This window comes from Poromitra crassiceps (genome assembly GCF_964638095.1).
Source record: "Poromitra crassiceps genome assembly, chromosome: 2".
NCBI lineage: Eukaryota > Metazoa > Chordata > Actinopteri > Beryciformes > Melamphaidae > Poromitra > Poromitra crassiceps.
In genome coordinates, this window is record NC_139624.1 from 40,163,803 (window position 1) to 40,180,833 (window position 17,031).

The 17,031-nt window shown below is 41.5% G+C and overlaps 1 protein-coding gene across 1 annotated transcript in view; it reads right to left on the reverse strand.

The window, feature by feature from the left end:
• The window catches only part of pcloa (piccolo presynaptic cytomatrix protein a), a gene marked incomplete at both ends in the record, with an annotated part of 90,960 nt that overhangs the window by 16,516 nt on the left and 57,413 nt on the right, over positions 1-17,031 (reverse strand). Inside the window, 10 exons of the mRNA XM_083662139.1 lie at positions 711-737; positions 2,680-2,810; positions 2,987-3,033; positions 4,993-5,181; positions 7,497-7,561; positions 9,370-9,478; positions 12,078-12,203; positions 15,110-15,185; positions 15,385-15,467; positions 16,094-16,141. Coding sequence (XP_083518265.1) covers positions 711-737; positions 2,680-2,810; positions 2,987-3,033; positions 4,993-5,181; positions 7,497-7,561; positions 9,370-9,478; positions 12,078-12,203; positions 15,110-15,185; positions 15,385-15,467; positions 16,094-16,141 — 901 coding nt within the window. The remainder of the gene's footprint in view (positions 1-710; positions 738-2,679; positions 2,811-2,986; positions 3,034-4,992; positions 5,182-7,496; positions 7,562-9,369; positions 9,479-12,077; positions 12,204-15,109; positions 15,186-15,384; positions 15,468-16,093; positions 16,142-17,031) is intronic.

Consider the following 17,031-nt stretch of genomic DNA (forward strand, 5'->3'; position numbering starts at 1 on the left):
CTAAAGTTGATTTGCATCAGAAACAACGGAATTGTTGTGGCGGCCTCATTGAACTAGAATAAATGACTGGTTAAGATGGATTTTTTTTTTTTTTTTTTTTTGGTGGTGTGGTGTGTAGGCTTTGGTGTGAGATTTGTACAATAGAGTATGTACATGTAAGTGTGTGAGAGTTAGTTTAGTAAAGACATAACTCGATGATGGAATAAACAAAATAATGGGAGTGTGTACAGAGTACTGGGGCACCATGTAGAACATTGCTGAGGGATTTCAACCACAATAACGAGAACAACCTAAACGGTGTACGGCGCAATGTTATGGTGTCAAATCACAATGGTTAGGAACACAAAGAGGCCATCTATCAGGAAAACATAACAGTTAGTTGGGAAAAAGGTTATCGTTGGCACAGTGTACTGTATGTATTATGTTAAAGTGAAGGGCAGATGTTAATATTAAGGGTTTAAAGGGAGATTCTGCTCTAAAATGCAAAGGCAGACACACACTCTAAAGGTGCAGGGAACATCATGAGGTTATGGGGAACAGGGGGTTAGCAGGGCTGACCTAATTGACTTGTACAAGCAATTAACATCCAATTAGAGTTAGAAAAAACAACGCCGACCAATCAGCAACCTTGACCAACTGACAACCAAATTTTCAACCAAAACAGAACCAAAGGACCAAAGTGGCATAATCAGAGTGGGCAAATCACATACCTGGCGTTCTGGACAACCATGACCTGACTGAGGGGGTCCAGCATGCATTAAATATAGAAAACAACATACAGAAACAATAGTCAGAGGGAGGGTGGGGGTGTCAGAGAGAGTGTGTGTGTGTGAGGGAAGGGGAGAGGATTAGATAGGTAGGCTACCAAATAGACTTCATGTGTTGCTTTGTCTGTGTCCAGACTTGGGGCGAGAGCAAGGGCCTGTGGTGTAAAGTGCCACTGATTGTCACACACCTGAGTGTTCTCCGTATTTGACCCATCCCCTGGGGGAGCGGTAGCAGTGCCGCGCTCGGGAATCATATGGTGATCTAACCCCCCATTTCCAACCCTTTGATGCTGGGTGCCAAGCAGGGAGGCAAATGGGTCCCATTTTTATAGTCTTTGGTATGACTCGGCCGGGGATCGAACTCACAACCTCCCAGTCTCAGGGCGGACACTCAAACCACAAGGCCACTGAGCTGGTATGGTGTGGCTGTGTCGGTGGATTTTAGAGTACTCGAGGATGTGTGTCGTATGTGGGGGTATGTATATATAGAGGGCTTTCAGGTGGCATAACACACCCCTTGGCAGCCATAGTGGAGGTGGTACATTTTTGTGCCATTTTTGTAAGGGAACAAATCATTTTGCCACTAATAAATTTGATCAATTTTGTGTCAGCCTTTTAGCTAGGAAATCATCTGGTCCATCACTATCATTGTTATAAACACAGCTGAACTGCACAATGTATCTGCAAGCGTCAATGGCTTGCATGCCAACATTAGCTTTATTATCTCTGCTACATTAGACTGCTGGCTAGTTAGCTTGCTAACAAAGCCAAACACCACGCATCCGTTCAGGTTAACTGAGGTGACTCCTCTCAAGCAATAATGTGTAGACAACATTCCTGTGTCACAACAATCTAAATTTGGAATCATGATGGGCGGCAGTCGTGGTTGCTTGTAGATTTGTGATGCAACTGTAAAGGCTCTCTGTACAGATTTAGCGTTGGTGCTCTGATAGCTGTGAGATTGTGCGTGTATACACAGGGAGCGTATACACGTGCATGCTTACGTGACCACTTCTATCTGAAATGGCCCCTGTAAAAACACCAGTGGACCTTGAGGGACCCCAGATAGAGCAGAGAAGGCGGGAAGGCCAATTACATTACAGTGCAATCACGGTGAAAAAGGAGCCTAGACTTAGGAGGGAGTGTGGATCGTATTACAAGCAAATATGAGAGCTATTGATTTTTCGTGCCCTGGCACCTAGAACACGCGCAGGGACAACGTCAACACAAGTACATTAACAACTCTATATGATTTACATAATGTTTGAGTTGTTGTTCAATATTGATGAGTCCCTTAACAAGTTCATTTCATATGATGCCTACTGGAACTAGATAAAACATTGAACAGATCTGATGATGTAGTTTATAGTGGTGTGGATGGAATTGATACCAAGGAAAGGTAATGTGCTGCACACTGAAAGATGACATGGGAAGCCAAAATCAATTGTAAATCGATTTTAAAAATGAATGGAAATTCGGTTTGAGCTAAACAAAATAGCTGCCTATGAAACCTGGATTTCAATGGGAGAAGCTAAGCATGTGTATTACGCACTCAAATTCCTTCTCTAAAAACAGCTGAAAAAGACAGTAGATGAACACAGCACAATCCTGAACACTTACATTGGAAAACATAAAAACATTTCTGAACCTTCCTCTTATGAATGTCAATAATTGTATGTTATGTTATAATGCTTTTCTTCACAAGCTGTCACCACATACAGTAATACTGTTAAGAGTTACTTATCATCGACACTGAGAGTACTTACTTTTTATCATGACTGCTGCTATCCACATTACCATCAACCAAAATCAACCAAATTGAGAATATTTTTCTCTCTTAGGCAACAGTTTGTAAGGTCTCCTATCCTTAAGTATTTGGGGTGTGCTTGCAGTTTGCACACCCTGGACTCACCCTCGCCCTGGGAGGAGGTAGACTTTGACAAAGGGGTCAGAGTAGCCGTTGTTGTCGCGCGGGGCGAGGTTTCTGGCCTGGAGGACATGGACGATCAAGTTGCCCAGCTGCTTGTCATAGTGGATTTGAAGCTGCAGGACAAAAGCACAATGGATTAGAATGGCATCGAATGCATATGGCGATAGAAAGAATGGAAGATGGAAGATTTTAATTAGATTAAAGAAGAAGATTAAAGTCATCTATCTTTTTAAATGTGTGTTTTAATTTCTGGAGTTTCTCTATCCTTTCTTTCTGTTGTTTCACAGACCTGTATCTCTCCAGAGACGGGGTGGGACTGGGTCTTGGCCCCTTCCGCTGTCTGTAAAACAAGAGAGTTTAGTTTATTTGTAGAGACACTCATCGCATCATGTCTCAAAGGGCTTTACATAGCATCATATACAGCAGTGGTTCTCAAACTGGGGTCCGAGGCCCCCAGGGGTCCTTGAGAGAGTTCTGGGGGTCCCCATCAAAAAGGGGAATCATTTATTTTCTTTATAATTCCTTCTATAATAAGTAACACAATGACAGTGTATGACTATTTTGGTCATGGGTTTCATCATGGGATTCATACATTTTCTGTAATTAAACATTTAAAAGTAAAAAATCTTATCAAATGAGGGTCTGTGGTCTAATTTGTGTCAGTTTAGCGTTCCTTGACATGGAAAAGTTTGAGAACCACTGATATACAGTACCGTAAATTCCGGACTATAAGCCGCACCGGTGTATAAGCCGCACCTTCAAAGTTGACTATTTTTTTCTTATATAAGCCGCACCGGACTATAAGCCGCGGGTGTTTTAATGGTATTTTTTTTTTTTTTTTTTTTTTTTGTGTTTTAATGTTTAATTACCATATGTAAGGGTTCATGCACAGAGGGGATTGTAGAGGAAGCTCCCATTTATTAACATTTCAACAAAACAACATAACACAACACCACCTGTGTTGTTTTTTACAGTGCACACAGTGTCATACAGTGTCATACAGTGTGGTGAAAAGAGGGCAAGAGAGGAAATTAAAACTTATTATAGTTATATAGGATTTATAGTTAGAAAGAGTGCTAAAAAAGAGAGTTTTTTTTTTTTTTTTTTTTGAAAAAATCCATAGATAAGCCGTTATATAAGCCGCAGGGGCCAAAAAAGCCCAAAAAACGGGAAAAAAGGTGCGGCTTATAGTCCGGAATTTACGGTATATACTGTACATACAACGCCCATATTAGTGCATTTATTATATTACTATTATATTATTATATAATAATAGTTATCTTATATAATAAGATATAGATATAGATGAATATATTATCGATTTGTTTCGCTGTATCAATTTAAATAGTTTTTTTGTCTGGGTATCGTGGGTTATGGGAATGATGTGTGGGTGGGTCTGTAAATGAGAGCCTTTATGTATCGTATGTTGTGTGTTTGTTTATGTTGCATTGTACTGTTTTGTGTTGGACCCCCTTGAAAACGAGATGGTTCATCTCAAGGGGCTATCCATGAAATAAAATTTCAAATACATATATCTACAGTACACACATCAGGTTACAGCACATACATCACAACGGGCCTTTTTCACAGCATCAATTTTGTGTCTAAAAGGCAGGGTAAAAACAGGTGCAACCAAAACATTAAGGAGGGCCCCAGCACTGGAACACCTAAACGGATTGGAAGTTGGAAAACCTCATTAATGTTTTGGTTGTACCTGTGTTTACCCTGCCTTTTAGACACAAAATGGCTGCTTCGAAAACGGTCAATTTAGCTCATTCACACATTCTCTTTCTCTCTCTTTCTCTCTCTTTCACACACACACACACACACACACACACACACACACACACACACACACACACACACACACACACACACACACACACACGAACATTCAAATTGTTATTATAGGATACTCCTGCATACACATTTAAATGGCAAACACAAGTACACAAGACACAAATAGATCATCGACATCTCTTCTCTCATTTGGCCGCTTTCTGTTATCACATTTTGTCAACTTAATTGGTATAGCACATTTGTAAAGCAAAGTTTACAATGTGCTTGAAAATGAAAATAAAAAGATAGAAATAAGAAATAAGAAGAAGACTGTGACAGAACGCAAAGAAGGAAATTGGGAGCAGACTCTGGTTAGAGTAAGGGGGGTGGGGGGTGGATAAGAGCACACAAGCCAACAATAAAATGAAAGAGTTTTTTAAGACAACACTGATCAACATAATCTCAAAATCAATTATATCTCTCCTCAGCCAATCAAGACAAAACTCCCGTGTATACTGGCCTTGCTGCTGTGGCGTTTCTTGCTGACGGAGGGGGAGCCTGGCTGCCCGGGGCTGGAGGCTGCTGAGGTGGGGGCAGGCAGCGTAGAGGTGGAGGAGGTGGGAGGAGCCTGCTGCTGGGACACCTTCTGCAGCTCCGCCGCCAGCTGCTTGGGGTCAACGCCTGGAGACCTGGGAGGCCTGTCGCCTAGAGGGGGCGCACATACAGTACAGCCACAGGCAGTGGAGACTGAGTCCACATGCTCTTTTACAGTGATAAACCGCTTCACACGCATACAGTTACGCACAGTGGGGCTGAAACTGACAATTATTATCATTTAATACCAATTCATCTGTTGATTATTTTCTAGACTAATCGATTAGTCATTTGGTCATAAAATGGTGAAAAATGTCGATCACTTTTTACCCAAAGCCCAAGATTACTTCCTCAAATGTCTTCTTTTCTCCTGACCAACACTCCACAACCCAAAGATGATAGCCGTGTTCAGAATGGTTCACTCATTCACTCACTCACTATTCCCCATGCAGGGTTTATCATATAGTGAACTATATGGGGAACGATCAAACAAGTTTCGGACACTACCTCACTCTTCTTCTCCCATGGTAAACACGACAGCATTGCTTTGTGGTATGGGAGAAAATGTAGAGTTCATTCTCTGTTCACTAGAAATTGCAGTGCATTGTGGGTATTTGATAGTGGGACTATATAGTGAATCAAATTAACAGTTGAGAATTCGGACACTACTGTAGTAATCAAAGAAACACACAATCAAAGAAAGACATGTATGTTAGGGTTAATACTCCTGTCAGTGCCCCTGACCAAGGTACTGGTAAAAGAACTGGAGTTGGTCCCCGGGCGCTGCACAGTGGCTGCCCACTGCTCCTAGTTCTAGGAAGGTTCCTAGTAGAGGATGGGTCAAATGCAGAGGATGAATTTCCCCAAGGGGATAAATAAAGGATAACTTATAACTTATAACTTTATAACTAACTTAACTTATAACTTATAACTTAACTAGTAGAAAATGGCCAACACACTATAGTCCACTATTTCTGTAATACCGGTTTCCAACAGGCCTAATAAATTTACTGTCATAGACGAAGACTAAAGAAACAAGAAAATATTCACATTTAAGAAGCTGGTTGGTAATGTTAAAATGTCAAATTAAATATTGTATTTAATAATAAAATAATAATAATAATAATAATAATAATAATAATAATAATAATAATAATAATAATAATAATAATAATAATAAGCTGGTCGAAACTATTAATCCATTCAAGAAAATAGTTGGCAATTCATTTTCTGTCGATCGACTAATCGATTAATCGACTAATCGTTGAAGCTCTACTTGAGAGCTTCGCAGTGCTATGGCAGTGAGTCTAGTGGAGTTTATAAACAAAGGTTCAGACAGGACGATCTTGATCCTCACCGGTTCCACAGTCACTGCACTTCTCCTGCTTGCTCACCTGGTAACCTGTCAGCTTCCTGGTGATAATTGAATAATCAGTGGTTGCCTCGTACTTTCCCATAAACCAATAGCATAGCAACACATCACCTTATACACCTTTGCTCACCTGCACTTTTAGCCTATCACATTGTGGCACTCCCCTTTAGGCAGCCTATCACATGGTTGATGTGTGCATAAATATGCTTTTCTGTGTCTCATTCAGTCTCTCTCATCCTGCTGGCTGACACACACCCACCACCTCCCCGTCTCCGCCAAATCCCTGATCCATCAGTCACCAAGAGGTTCACCAGCACCAGTATCCTGACTCCACTGGGGGGTATATATGGCCGTGCTGCTCGAGCTGATCCAGCTCGATCTCGATATCTCCCAGTGGTGTCAAGCTCCAAAGACTAACTAACTTTCTCATCATAATATTCTGTAACATTCATTCATTGTAATAAATCATTGTTTATCCATCAAGTCTCCTGATTGAACTACTGTTGGCCACTGAGCAGCTCCACTGGAGTTGGGGGTTGAGCAGCCTGGGTGAACCCAGCCTTCAACGTGGCGTCACCCAGCTAGGGGTTCAGTGCCTTGCTCAAGGGCACATCAACAGTAGTTGTCCGATGGGAGAGCATTATTCTCTCACTTTCCCCACCCACATTTTTCCAGTATGTCCAGGGATTGGACAACAACCTTCCTTTCTAACTTCTAGGCTACTTTCTTTAGATAGAAATAGGGCAATAGAAAACATGGAAGGGAAAACTTCAAGACGGATATTCAGGCGCTACGGTGTGGTATAGCTTTTTGAGAACAATCTAGTGTTCTCAGGATGGTTCAATGTGCAGTCAAAGAAAATAGGCCACAATTGATGCCTGAAAGAACGTGAGAAAGGAGAGACTGGTAGATGAAAGCAATGTGAGAAGAGAGTGTAAAAAATGCAAGAGCTAGGAGGTAATTAAGATATGCTAAAGAGGAAGAGGCAGGGGTGACAGTGGCCAGAAAGAGAGACGTCGTGAAGGCGCCGGGTTTAGAAGAGGGGAGATCTCACCTTTGCTGTGCTCCTGAAGGTCCAGGTGCTGGGAACCCTCAGGGTCAGCCAGCATGTTGAGATCACTGAAGAGTAGAGAGAAATGGGTTATATGATATTGAAAATGAAAACTCGATAAAAAAAGGGAGTAAAAAAAAAAGAAAAAGAAAAAAGAAATAAAGCTGAGGAGACGAGAAAAAATATTAAATGTCAAGTCAATAGAAGAAAGATGATGAGAATAGACGGATGAGTCAGACTTGAGACGGAAAGCCCCCAAACAACTATGAATCACACCTTCAGTATATTGATATTCTGTGGACAGCAAAGCTCGTAATCATGACTTGCTTCAAATATTTAAATGGGGTTCTAATCTGAGGGTGCACATGGCATAATACATTAACGGATGATTTAGGTGGAAAATCCTGCTTTTGGAAGTCAGGACAATCAATGACTGTGGAAAAAAAGAGAGAAGAAGAATGGGAGAAAGCATTAGGGAGATAGAGGCAGGAAATGGAGAGAGACCAGCGATTGGATTAGCAGTAGACGGAGAGGAAGACGGATTTGAGAGTGATGATGAGAGACAATGAGAAAGGAGATAGAGAAAAATGTGAGAGAAGGATGAGCAAGGAGAGGAGAAAGAGAGAGCATGAGAGAGAGGGAGGACCCGTTTCTATGACAACGGTCCCTGCATTAACCAGCAAAAGGTTGCTGCGGTTTGCCCTTTTGTTTGCCCGGTGTTTTGGGGGCCTGAAAAGGCAAACTTGTGAAACTGGGTTCATACCGCGTAAACTGGCATTCATTCAAGAACACTCAAGTCATAGAATTAACCATTTATTGCATAAATGAATATAATGCATACAATTATGTTTGGCGTTGAAGGCTCCGCTCTTAGAATTAATTTAATATTTAATTTAATATTTAATTAATTTAATTCTCCCTGAACTCGGCTCAGCAGCATGCTACGCCGAGCAGGGAGCGCAAGCAGAATCCCCCATGGGAATAAAATATTCCAGATACATTTAAACCATAGAAATTAAAAGAGGGAGCCTAAAAGCAAGACATGGAAACATGTTCATTTTTTGAGCCATGCAGACTCCAGAGCTACAATACATGATAGCATTTGCATTTGATCTAAAAGGTGGAGGTTGGGGTGGAGGTGGCAAAGCGTTTGCCAGCAGCCGCACGATCCAGCAAGGATCCAGCAAGGTGGGGAACAGATCAGTGAGTGAGAGGCTGCCCTATTTAAACGGACCGCCTTGTTGTGAGAATGACTGTGATTGGAGAATTGGTTAAACGGTGAACCAAACAGAGGCTGTCAGCTGGTACAGCTGGGGCGTCGACTATGACATCATGTCTTGAATGAACTAACGCAGGCTTCATATATGCAATTCTTGTGAAAACTGTGATGACACGGCCCCACTTCGCGCATGGCTATTACATTTTCAGCCTAATAGGCATGCGCGAATAGAACAACAAGAACAATGGCGGGCCCATCGAACTGTTTGTGCAGCAGACTCTGCTGAGTTTATTTAACGGTTCTCCAGGAAAGTCCATGGTCACTCTGAGTAACAACCTCACTTCATCGTCCGTGCAGAGTGCAGACAAAAGTATCTGTTTTTGAACATGCTTTCGCCATGTTTGTTTGTACTCACCACGCTGTAGAAGGAAGCGTTTTTACCCAGATGTGTGGTGTTAAGTTGCAAAGTTACACTGCCACCTACTGGCCTGGCATGCATACTAGAGTGTTTACAATTATCGAGAAGGCCAAACCACAACAAAGGTTTGCCATTTCATGCAGGAACCGTTGCCATATAAATGGGTGCAGAGAGAGAGAGGTGATGGGGGGGGGGGGGGGGGGGGGGGAGCTAGATGAAGTGACAAAGAATATACTCACAGTCTGACACACAGCTCAGCCTCATTGCACTGTTGTCCCACAAGCCCTTGCACCTCTTCGTATGTCTTCCCCGTCAGAGGAACGCCATTCCACTCCAGGACTTGCATTCCTGCACACATTTACAAGATGGCACACAGGGATACACAATCAATCCAAAATATACACAATTAGTGTCTAATGATTCCATACTTTTATCTATATAATTTATACAACTTCCACCTCAAACAAAGAAAAAACAAGGAATTGATTCCAAAGGTATGCAAGTAAAAGAGTAGACGTGAGCAGCTGTTTACATTGTGAAAGGGATCAATACTGTATATTCTAATCACCAATTCATGAGAATGAGAACTGATGAGTGACCAGGCCAAAGTCAATGAAAATAAGGGGTCTAGGTCTAATATATAATTTGATTCAATTAAGATCTGTTCCAGAAATGACAAGTGTCTCCTTGAGCAGAGATAGACCCTTAACTTATAGTAAGTTCAGCACTGAGAGCTCACCAGTCCAGACAGCACAGCAAACAACCACTCCATCAGCCAAAGCACACCCTGCTCTGTGGCAGGACTTACACCGTTTGAAACAGCCCAGCAGCAGGGTCCTCTGTTTGCGATGGTACTCTCGAGCTGCATGTGTGAGTGACATGGAAGCTGCTATAGGTTCATTCTGATAACATTCATTGAATTGGATGTATGCCTTGCACACGTGTTACACTTTGCACACATTCAAAGAAACGTACATTTCAGTGATCAGACAAAGATGCATGCATCAACACATATACCGTACTCTCTCTCTCTCTCTCCCTGACACCTCTACATCTGCTATGGATTTGACAGCATTTCCCCATATTTACACCACTCAGACGTCATGTTCCAGTGGGAACATACAGTATACAACGAGTACACTGCAGTCATTCTGCTCAGTGCTGATGACAGGGTTATGGATGTTACCATGATTGATTTGTCATCTCCACTAACAACACCACAGATGCATCTTGAGATCTAGCCAATAGGTAGATCGTGATCTACCGGTTCATCTTGGTCCATCAATAAGTTAACCTGACAGCTGGCTTGCAAGGTTATCAATAAGTAGCTCGCCAAAGAAATCCAAAATGTATTTATTTTTATTTTATTTTATTTTTAATGCCTAAACTAAATCCCACTCATGTACAGTATAGCTAACCCTGTATCTACAGTATTTAACTTCATGACATGATTAAATAATGTTAAATAAATAATATAATACTAAAATGTGCTAAATATGTCCTTGGGGGATACAAGGGGAAAAGAAATAGCTTGTGACTAGTCTTATTTGTTGTAAGTAGCTCTCATCCTAAAAAAGGTTGGGCACCCCTGATCTTGACTGTTGGACTGAGAAAAGCATCAACATTATTTCCCTGTGAATAGACAAGACTAGGGCTGGCTTCTGCCAATGTCTCGGAGGAAGTATGGAGCCAGTTTCGGCTCTCCCCAGATCGGCAGAGGGTGGAGCAGCAACCAGGATAAATAAATTAAAATTAGCACTAATGGGGGATAAAAATTTGATAAAAAATCAGGAAAAAGAATATAAAAATAAATAAAAAATAGACAAGACTAGTCGAGGATGGACTGGACAATCACAGAGTCCGAATGAAATGTTCTGAGGTCTCTGAATGGAGAATGTAGTGTAAGGTGGAGAGACGTGTTTGGGAAATGACACTGCTTGCAGAATCTTCTCTCCTCTGTCCTGTCCACTCCATGCATGAATACCCTGGTTAGCTGGACAATACTTCAAACTGCCTCTGCTGCGTTTCTCTCTCCCTGTCTCACCACACATACAGTACAGTACATCACCAGCTTGGCAGCTTCACAAAGGCGGGGGCCACAGGTTTACCAATTTACCATGGTAAAGAGGACTATAATTAGACTGATAGAGAGACTGAGAGGGCGAGAGGGGTTAACTGTTAACTGTCCTGTGAAATCAATATACCTCATGAAATGTGTTCGGGTTCCCACACAGCAATTTATCCTGAGGTAGTGTCAGTGAGAGGTGTGTAAGGCTGAGATCACAGGTTGTAGGTACAGTATATCTGTAGGATAACGTACAATGGCTACTGGCTTGGTTGAATAAATAGTTACAGCTGTTTCATTCTATTTAGACACGCACGTAATGGTACTGCTTGCATATTAATTTAACCGTATGCATAGCTAGTACATAATTTATTGAAAATTATATATTGCATGGAATATATCACTCATAATTCACCTGAAAGATCCAATGAAAACACAACTCCATCGCTTTCTAAACGCTCAACCTGTAAGCTTTCTTTTTCTTTCTCCTTTTTCATGACCAAACGTGAGTTATGGCTCATTGCTGGCAGGTGATCAAACTAAACGCAAATTAAGTCCTATTTTTGTCATCGTTCCGCCTCTCTAACACACATCGTGCGTCCAATTCTGATTCAATTTTGTCAACCTCGAGGTATCTCAGATGCAGTTATGCATGTAAATCACATGTTTAAGGATCTTAAAAACGGATGTAGGCCAGAAAGACATGACAACAAATCGTCAGACTATCCTACTATTTATACCTGGCACGGCTGGCAGCAAAAGTTGAGTGCATCAACAGAATAGGTGCAGTACACACAGCATTGTCTTCCATCACGTTTGTTTTTGTTTTTTCTTAGCACATCAAACTGATTGAAGAGCATAGCATTTAGTGAGGGACCTTACCTTCTAGAATCTTCCCTGTCTGTTCTGCAGATCCACCAGGTAGGACTTTGGCAACATAGGCTCCGATGTCTCCATTACTTCCTGGGACCTCTTTCCCTCCAACCACACGGATGCCTAGTCCATTTCCTGGTTCGGAAGACAAACAAAACACCGGTGAGTGGGACTCAGAAATAGACATAAATAGAAATAAACATTACTATAACTGTAACTGTAAAACAGACAAGAGAGAAGAAAAGACAACCTGGGAACTCATACACAGACAGTCACCAACGTACATTCCAACCCCTGTACTGCGTATATACAAATCATCACACACGGACCTATTATTTCCAGGGATCACACATCAATAAGCCTTCAACAGAACCAGAAATCCTAGGGACAGAATGAGTCAGTTCAGCACCCAGTCCTGTAAACAGATGGCATTCCTTTGTGGGCCGCTTTTTAATTGCATGAGATAATCAGTGTGTGAAGGATAGCCTACTACGCCATTTTGAGCATGGCAAGGACTGATGTGGACCAGAGCCAAATCAACAAAGCCAGGAAATGAAATGTCTGTCTGCTTTCGGCCTGAAGGAGTGGTATGATGGAACACTATGGTAAAAGTGACTTGCCAGTTTGTTGAGGCTTGCCATAAATACTATATAAAATATATGTAAGGGATAATGTATTGTGAGCCGGTGATTACTGGCGAAATAATGACCGACAGGTGAATGATTGAGCCCGACGCGCAGCGGAGGGCTTAATCATTCACCTGAAGGTCATTATTTCCAGTAATCACCGGCTCACTATACATTATCCCGCTTAGAACACGGCCTACAACTAAATTATTTCAGTAATCTGACAAAAATAATTATTCAAATAGATTTTTTAATAGCGTTTTCAACGACAAAGCGGTTTCATTCGTAATTGGCACACAAGACATCACAGCTGCAACTGGTTGGCCTAATTAGTAGTGTCTGCAGACAAAATGCTCTTATCAACTGATTAATCCAGGTGTGGCAGAGCAGCGGTCGGTTGTCGAGAAATAATGACCGGTGAATCTTGTTGATTGACCAATCAGAATCGAGTATTCAAGAGAGCCGTGTTCTAAATATAAAATAAATACCCCCCCCCAGGTCATTGCTCCACCGCCTCTACCGATCTGGGGAGAGTTGTAGACTAGCAGAAGCTTCTTCCGATACATGTGCAGTCACCAGCGACTTCTTTTCACCTGGCAACGAGGAGTTTCACCAGCAGGACGTAGGAGAATCATGCTATTCCCCCCAGTTCCCCTCCCCCCCGAACAGGTGCCCCGACTGACCAGAGGAGGCACTAGTTCAGCAACCAGGATAGATACCCTTAATCTGACTTCCCACCTGCAGACACGGCCAATTGTGCCTGTATGGATGCCCAACCAAGCCGGAGGTAACACAGGGGCTCGAACCTGCAACCCTCGTGTTGGTAGGCAGGGAAGCTGACGCTGCACTACCCGGACACCCACTGCATTCTATTTTATGATCATTTAAATCAGTGGTTCCCAACTTATAGGATCGCAACACTGTGGGGTCGCCTGGAATTCAAATAGGGGCGCCTGATTTTCATTTTATTTTTTACACCACACACAATTTAATACTACCAAAGATGATTAAGGTCACTTGTGATTTTTTTGGGGGTTCTTTTTTTAGTTTGAAGTGATCATCTCTAAAATTTCAGCTTTGTTCTCAGGTGACATCCAAACAGTGTTGCATTACAGTATGTGACATTACTAATGTCACATGTCACTATATAATGTCTTAGACTGTTTTCAATAATGAAGACTACTTCACTAGTCAATGATTGTTTATCCATCCCATTCACTAATCCATGGTTCCTTTCCATTCATCTCTCTCTCCCCTGCAGCAACGCCCTCAGGTTACATCAGCCATTCATAAATATGCACGCCCTCTTTATCCCTGTCCAATCAATGTCTCCCACGCTTTCCCTCTCTTCGGCCGTTGGCCAATCACCTAAATGAAGTTCTATTTAAGACTCTTGCAAGTCGTAACTCACTCTGTTTGTTCACCCATATAGCTGCTGTTCCTGCGTAGCTGCTGCTTCGCCCCTCCTCCTCCCCTGAACACCACCAATGTCATGACTCCAGTAGAACTCCCTATGGGGGTTCTCTATCCTATAAATCACTGACGTCCTCCTCTCGGCTCAGAGGAGCGTCATCATACCATGGAGTCATTCGCCAAATCTAAGTGTTGTTTGTTTATCATTAAAGTTTATTGTACTTTCCTTCTAGTCTCTCATTATTGAAATACTGCAAAGGTTTCCATCAATGGACCATAGCCTCAATCAACATTGTGAGTGACTCTTATTTTTTTTATTTAGATGAACATCTTTGAGATCAGGATTCTGAGAATAAAGTCAGAATTCTGAGAATAAATTCAGATTTCTGAGTTACTGTCAGAATTCTGAGGAAAGAAGTTAGGGTTTTGAGATTAAAGTCAGAATTCTCAGATTAAAGTCAGAATTCTGCAGGGAAAAAGAAGCATACTATGGGACATCACTGACGATGTCATTGATGATATTATCGATGGTGTACCAGAATTTGAATGTCTCAGGTCCCTACATTTTTGCGACTTCAAAGTAGGGTCACAAGCCAAAAAAGGTTGGGAACCTGATTTAAAAGCAGCTGAATTAAAACATGTGTAATGCCTAAGCTATTCACCTTATGTAGCCCCACCCACTTGACTCGTTTGTGTTATGACTTCCTGTTCAAAACGCCGGCTGTTTTACGTAGTCAAACCAGAGATCGTCTCTCTGGTCAAATCTAGTGACTCACTGGAAGCAGGCTGCCGGGATAAGCTCTGTCACAGGAAGTGTCAACACAATCGGTTCCGATTGTGTTTAGCAAGCAATGGCGTCAGTAAAAAAAAAGGGGGGGGGGGGGGGGGCTGTATCACAATAGCTTTTGTTACATGCCCCTTTGAACACATATTATTCCTGGTAGTGTTAGTGTGCTGTGCTGCTGTTGTTGAATAAAAAGGAGTAATGTGTGATACCTTTACCTGAGACACTGCGGTCTTTTGGATCCCTCTGCAGTTTGACTCTGAGGTGAGGGAAGGGGTAGTACGGGCCTTTCCCCTGTGACACATACACTCCGGTGAGATGTTATGGAAGCACAAACTGACAACAGTTAAGTATGTATGGATACCTTGTAAACATGCAGGTTCATGTGGCCCAAGTGCCTTTGCTCTACCGTGTATACGAGTGTACAAACTGCATCTAGATTGCATGACGACCGTGTGAGTGGATGAGGGTGTATGTGTTTGTCCTTTGTCACCTGTCTCCTCTCCTGTCCGTTTTCTGACCGTCCGTCTCTAGGCTTATCAAACCAGTCGGTCTCTTCTTGTCTAAGGTGGTAGGCTTCAGGAATAAAAACAAGCATCACTTCAGAACCAAGCAGATAAATCTGCACTTATTCAACCTACCACAGGGAACTGGTTTCTTCAATTCATTGAAAGGTTAACATGATGTTAAGGGTAAGTTCATTTGTGAATTTGTTATGACATGGGGATAGAGGGACAGATATGAGGAAAGTACAAGAGCTAATTCATATTTTACTTTCTTGTCAAAAAGATTCCAAGGAACGACATCACAGTTATATAAGCAGCTAAAATAATACACTTTGAGTGAGAGTGAACAATTATGTAGTATTTGAATCTAAGCCTGGTGATTTTTTATGAGTGTAAATGTTGGGTATACATATGTCTCACTATGCTCTAACTTCAATTGTTATCAATGTGCATGTGCTCCCTCCAAACCATGCGTGATATGTAGTTTTATTGAGGAATCATAATTCAGTTATGAAGTCAATCTGAAGGAATTTGTTTTAAGGATGGCATGTTCAAGCGGTCATTCACAATCTGTTGAATGTCTTAAACCTTCCCAACATTTAGTCATAATTTTATGGAGATGCATGTGCATTTAACTTCTGGTGCAAGTTAAGATGTTAGCTTATGGATGATTGGAGAATTGAACTAATACTCTACCAGTGGTTGCATCGTCTCTGTTCAAAGCCATCAGGGAATCACTTAGGGCTGTAACCAAGGCAAATGGATTTACATCGCATAATACTGGGACCCATGTGATGCCATCAACAAGTGTCATATAGTAATGCTGCATTCAAGACAGCTCAGAACTGGGATTTTCTTTTTACATCCAAACCAAAAGGATAAACAATGGCATTTTCTTGAGAGCCCTGGACTTTGGCATTGAAAACGGACACATGTTGCATCCCCTTTTATATGACAACACTGCTCTCTCTTCAGCTCAGAAAGTCCCCAGTTCCAAGCTGTTTTGATCACACTTGAATTATTATGTATGGACATAGAAGGCAATGATGGGGAACATGGTTTAGTCATGGCTGTAGTTATCTGCAGAATAAGCATTGGAAATAAATATAAGCTTAACTTTTTCATTAGTTTTTAATCTGTGAGCATTTGTAAAATAGCATGTACTTATTATATTAGGTGGGGCAGTAACACTTAAAGGTCTTGTAAAAAACACACACACACACACACACACACACACACACACACACACACAAAGATGCAAAGAGAAGGCATACATGTGTAGCATGCAAGCAACATATAACTCACTGATGTATTACGATACATCCATGCAAGTACACACAACAAGCCATGCAAGTTAAGGTTTAATATTTATTACACATAAAATAGTGTTGTACTCAAATAACATGCATTTAAAACATAGTTTACCTATTGAGTTGACCTATAACTTAGTATCATGACAAATGCATTTAATCCAAAAATATATTTGTGAACTTAAATAACAATCAGAAAATATATCAACAATGTCCAGCATTCACAGCACAGATCAACTATCCCAGGATCCAAAAATATAATACATATATCTGATGTCAGTATTATCATTTTGAAAGAAGAATTCTTATTTTCAATGAGTTGTC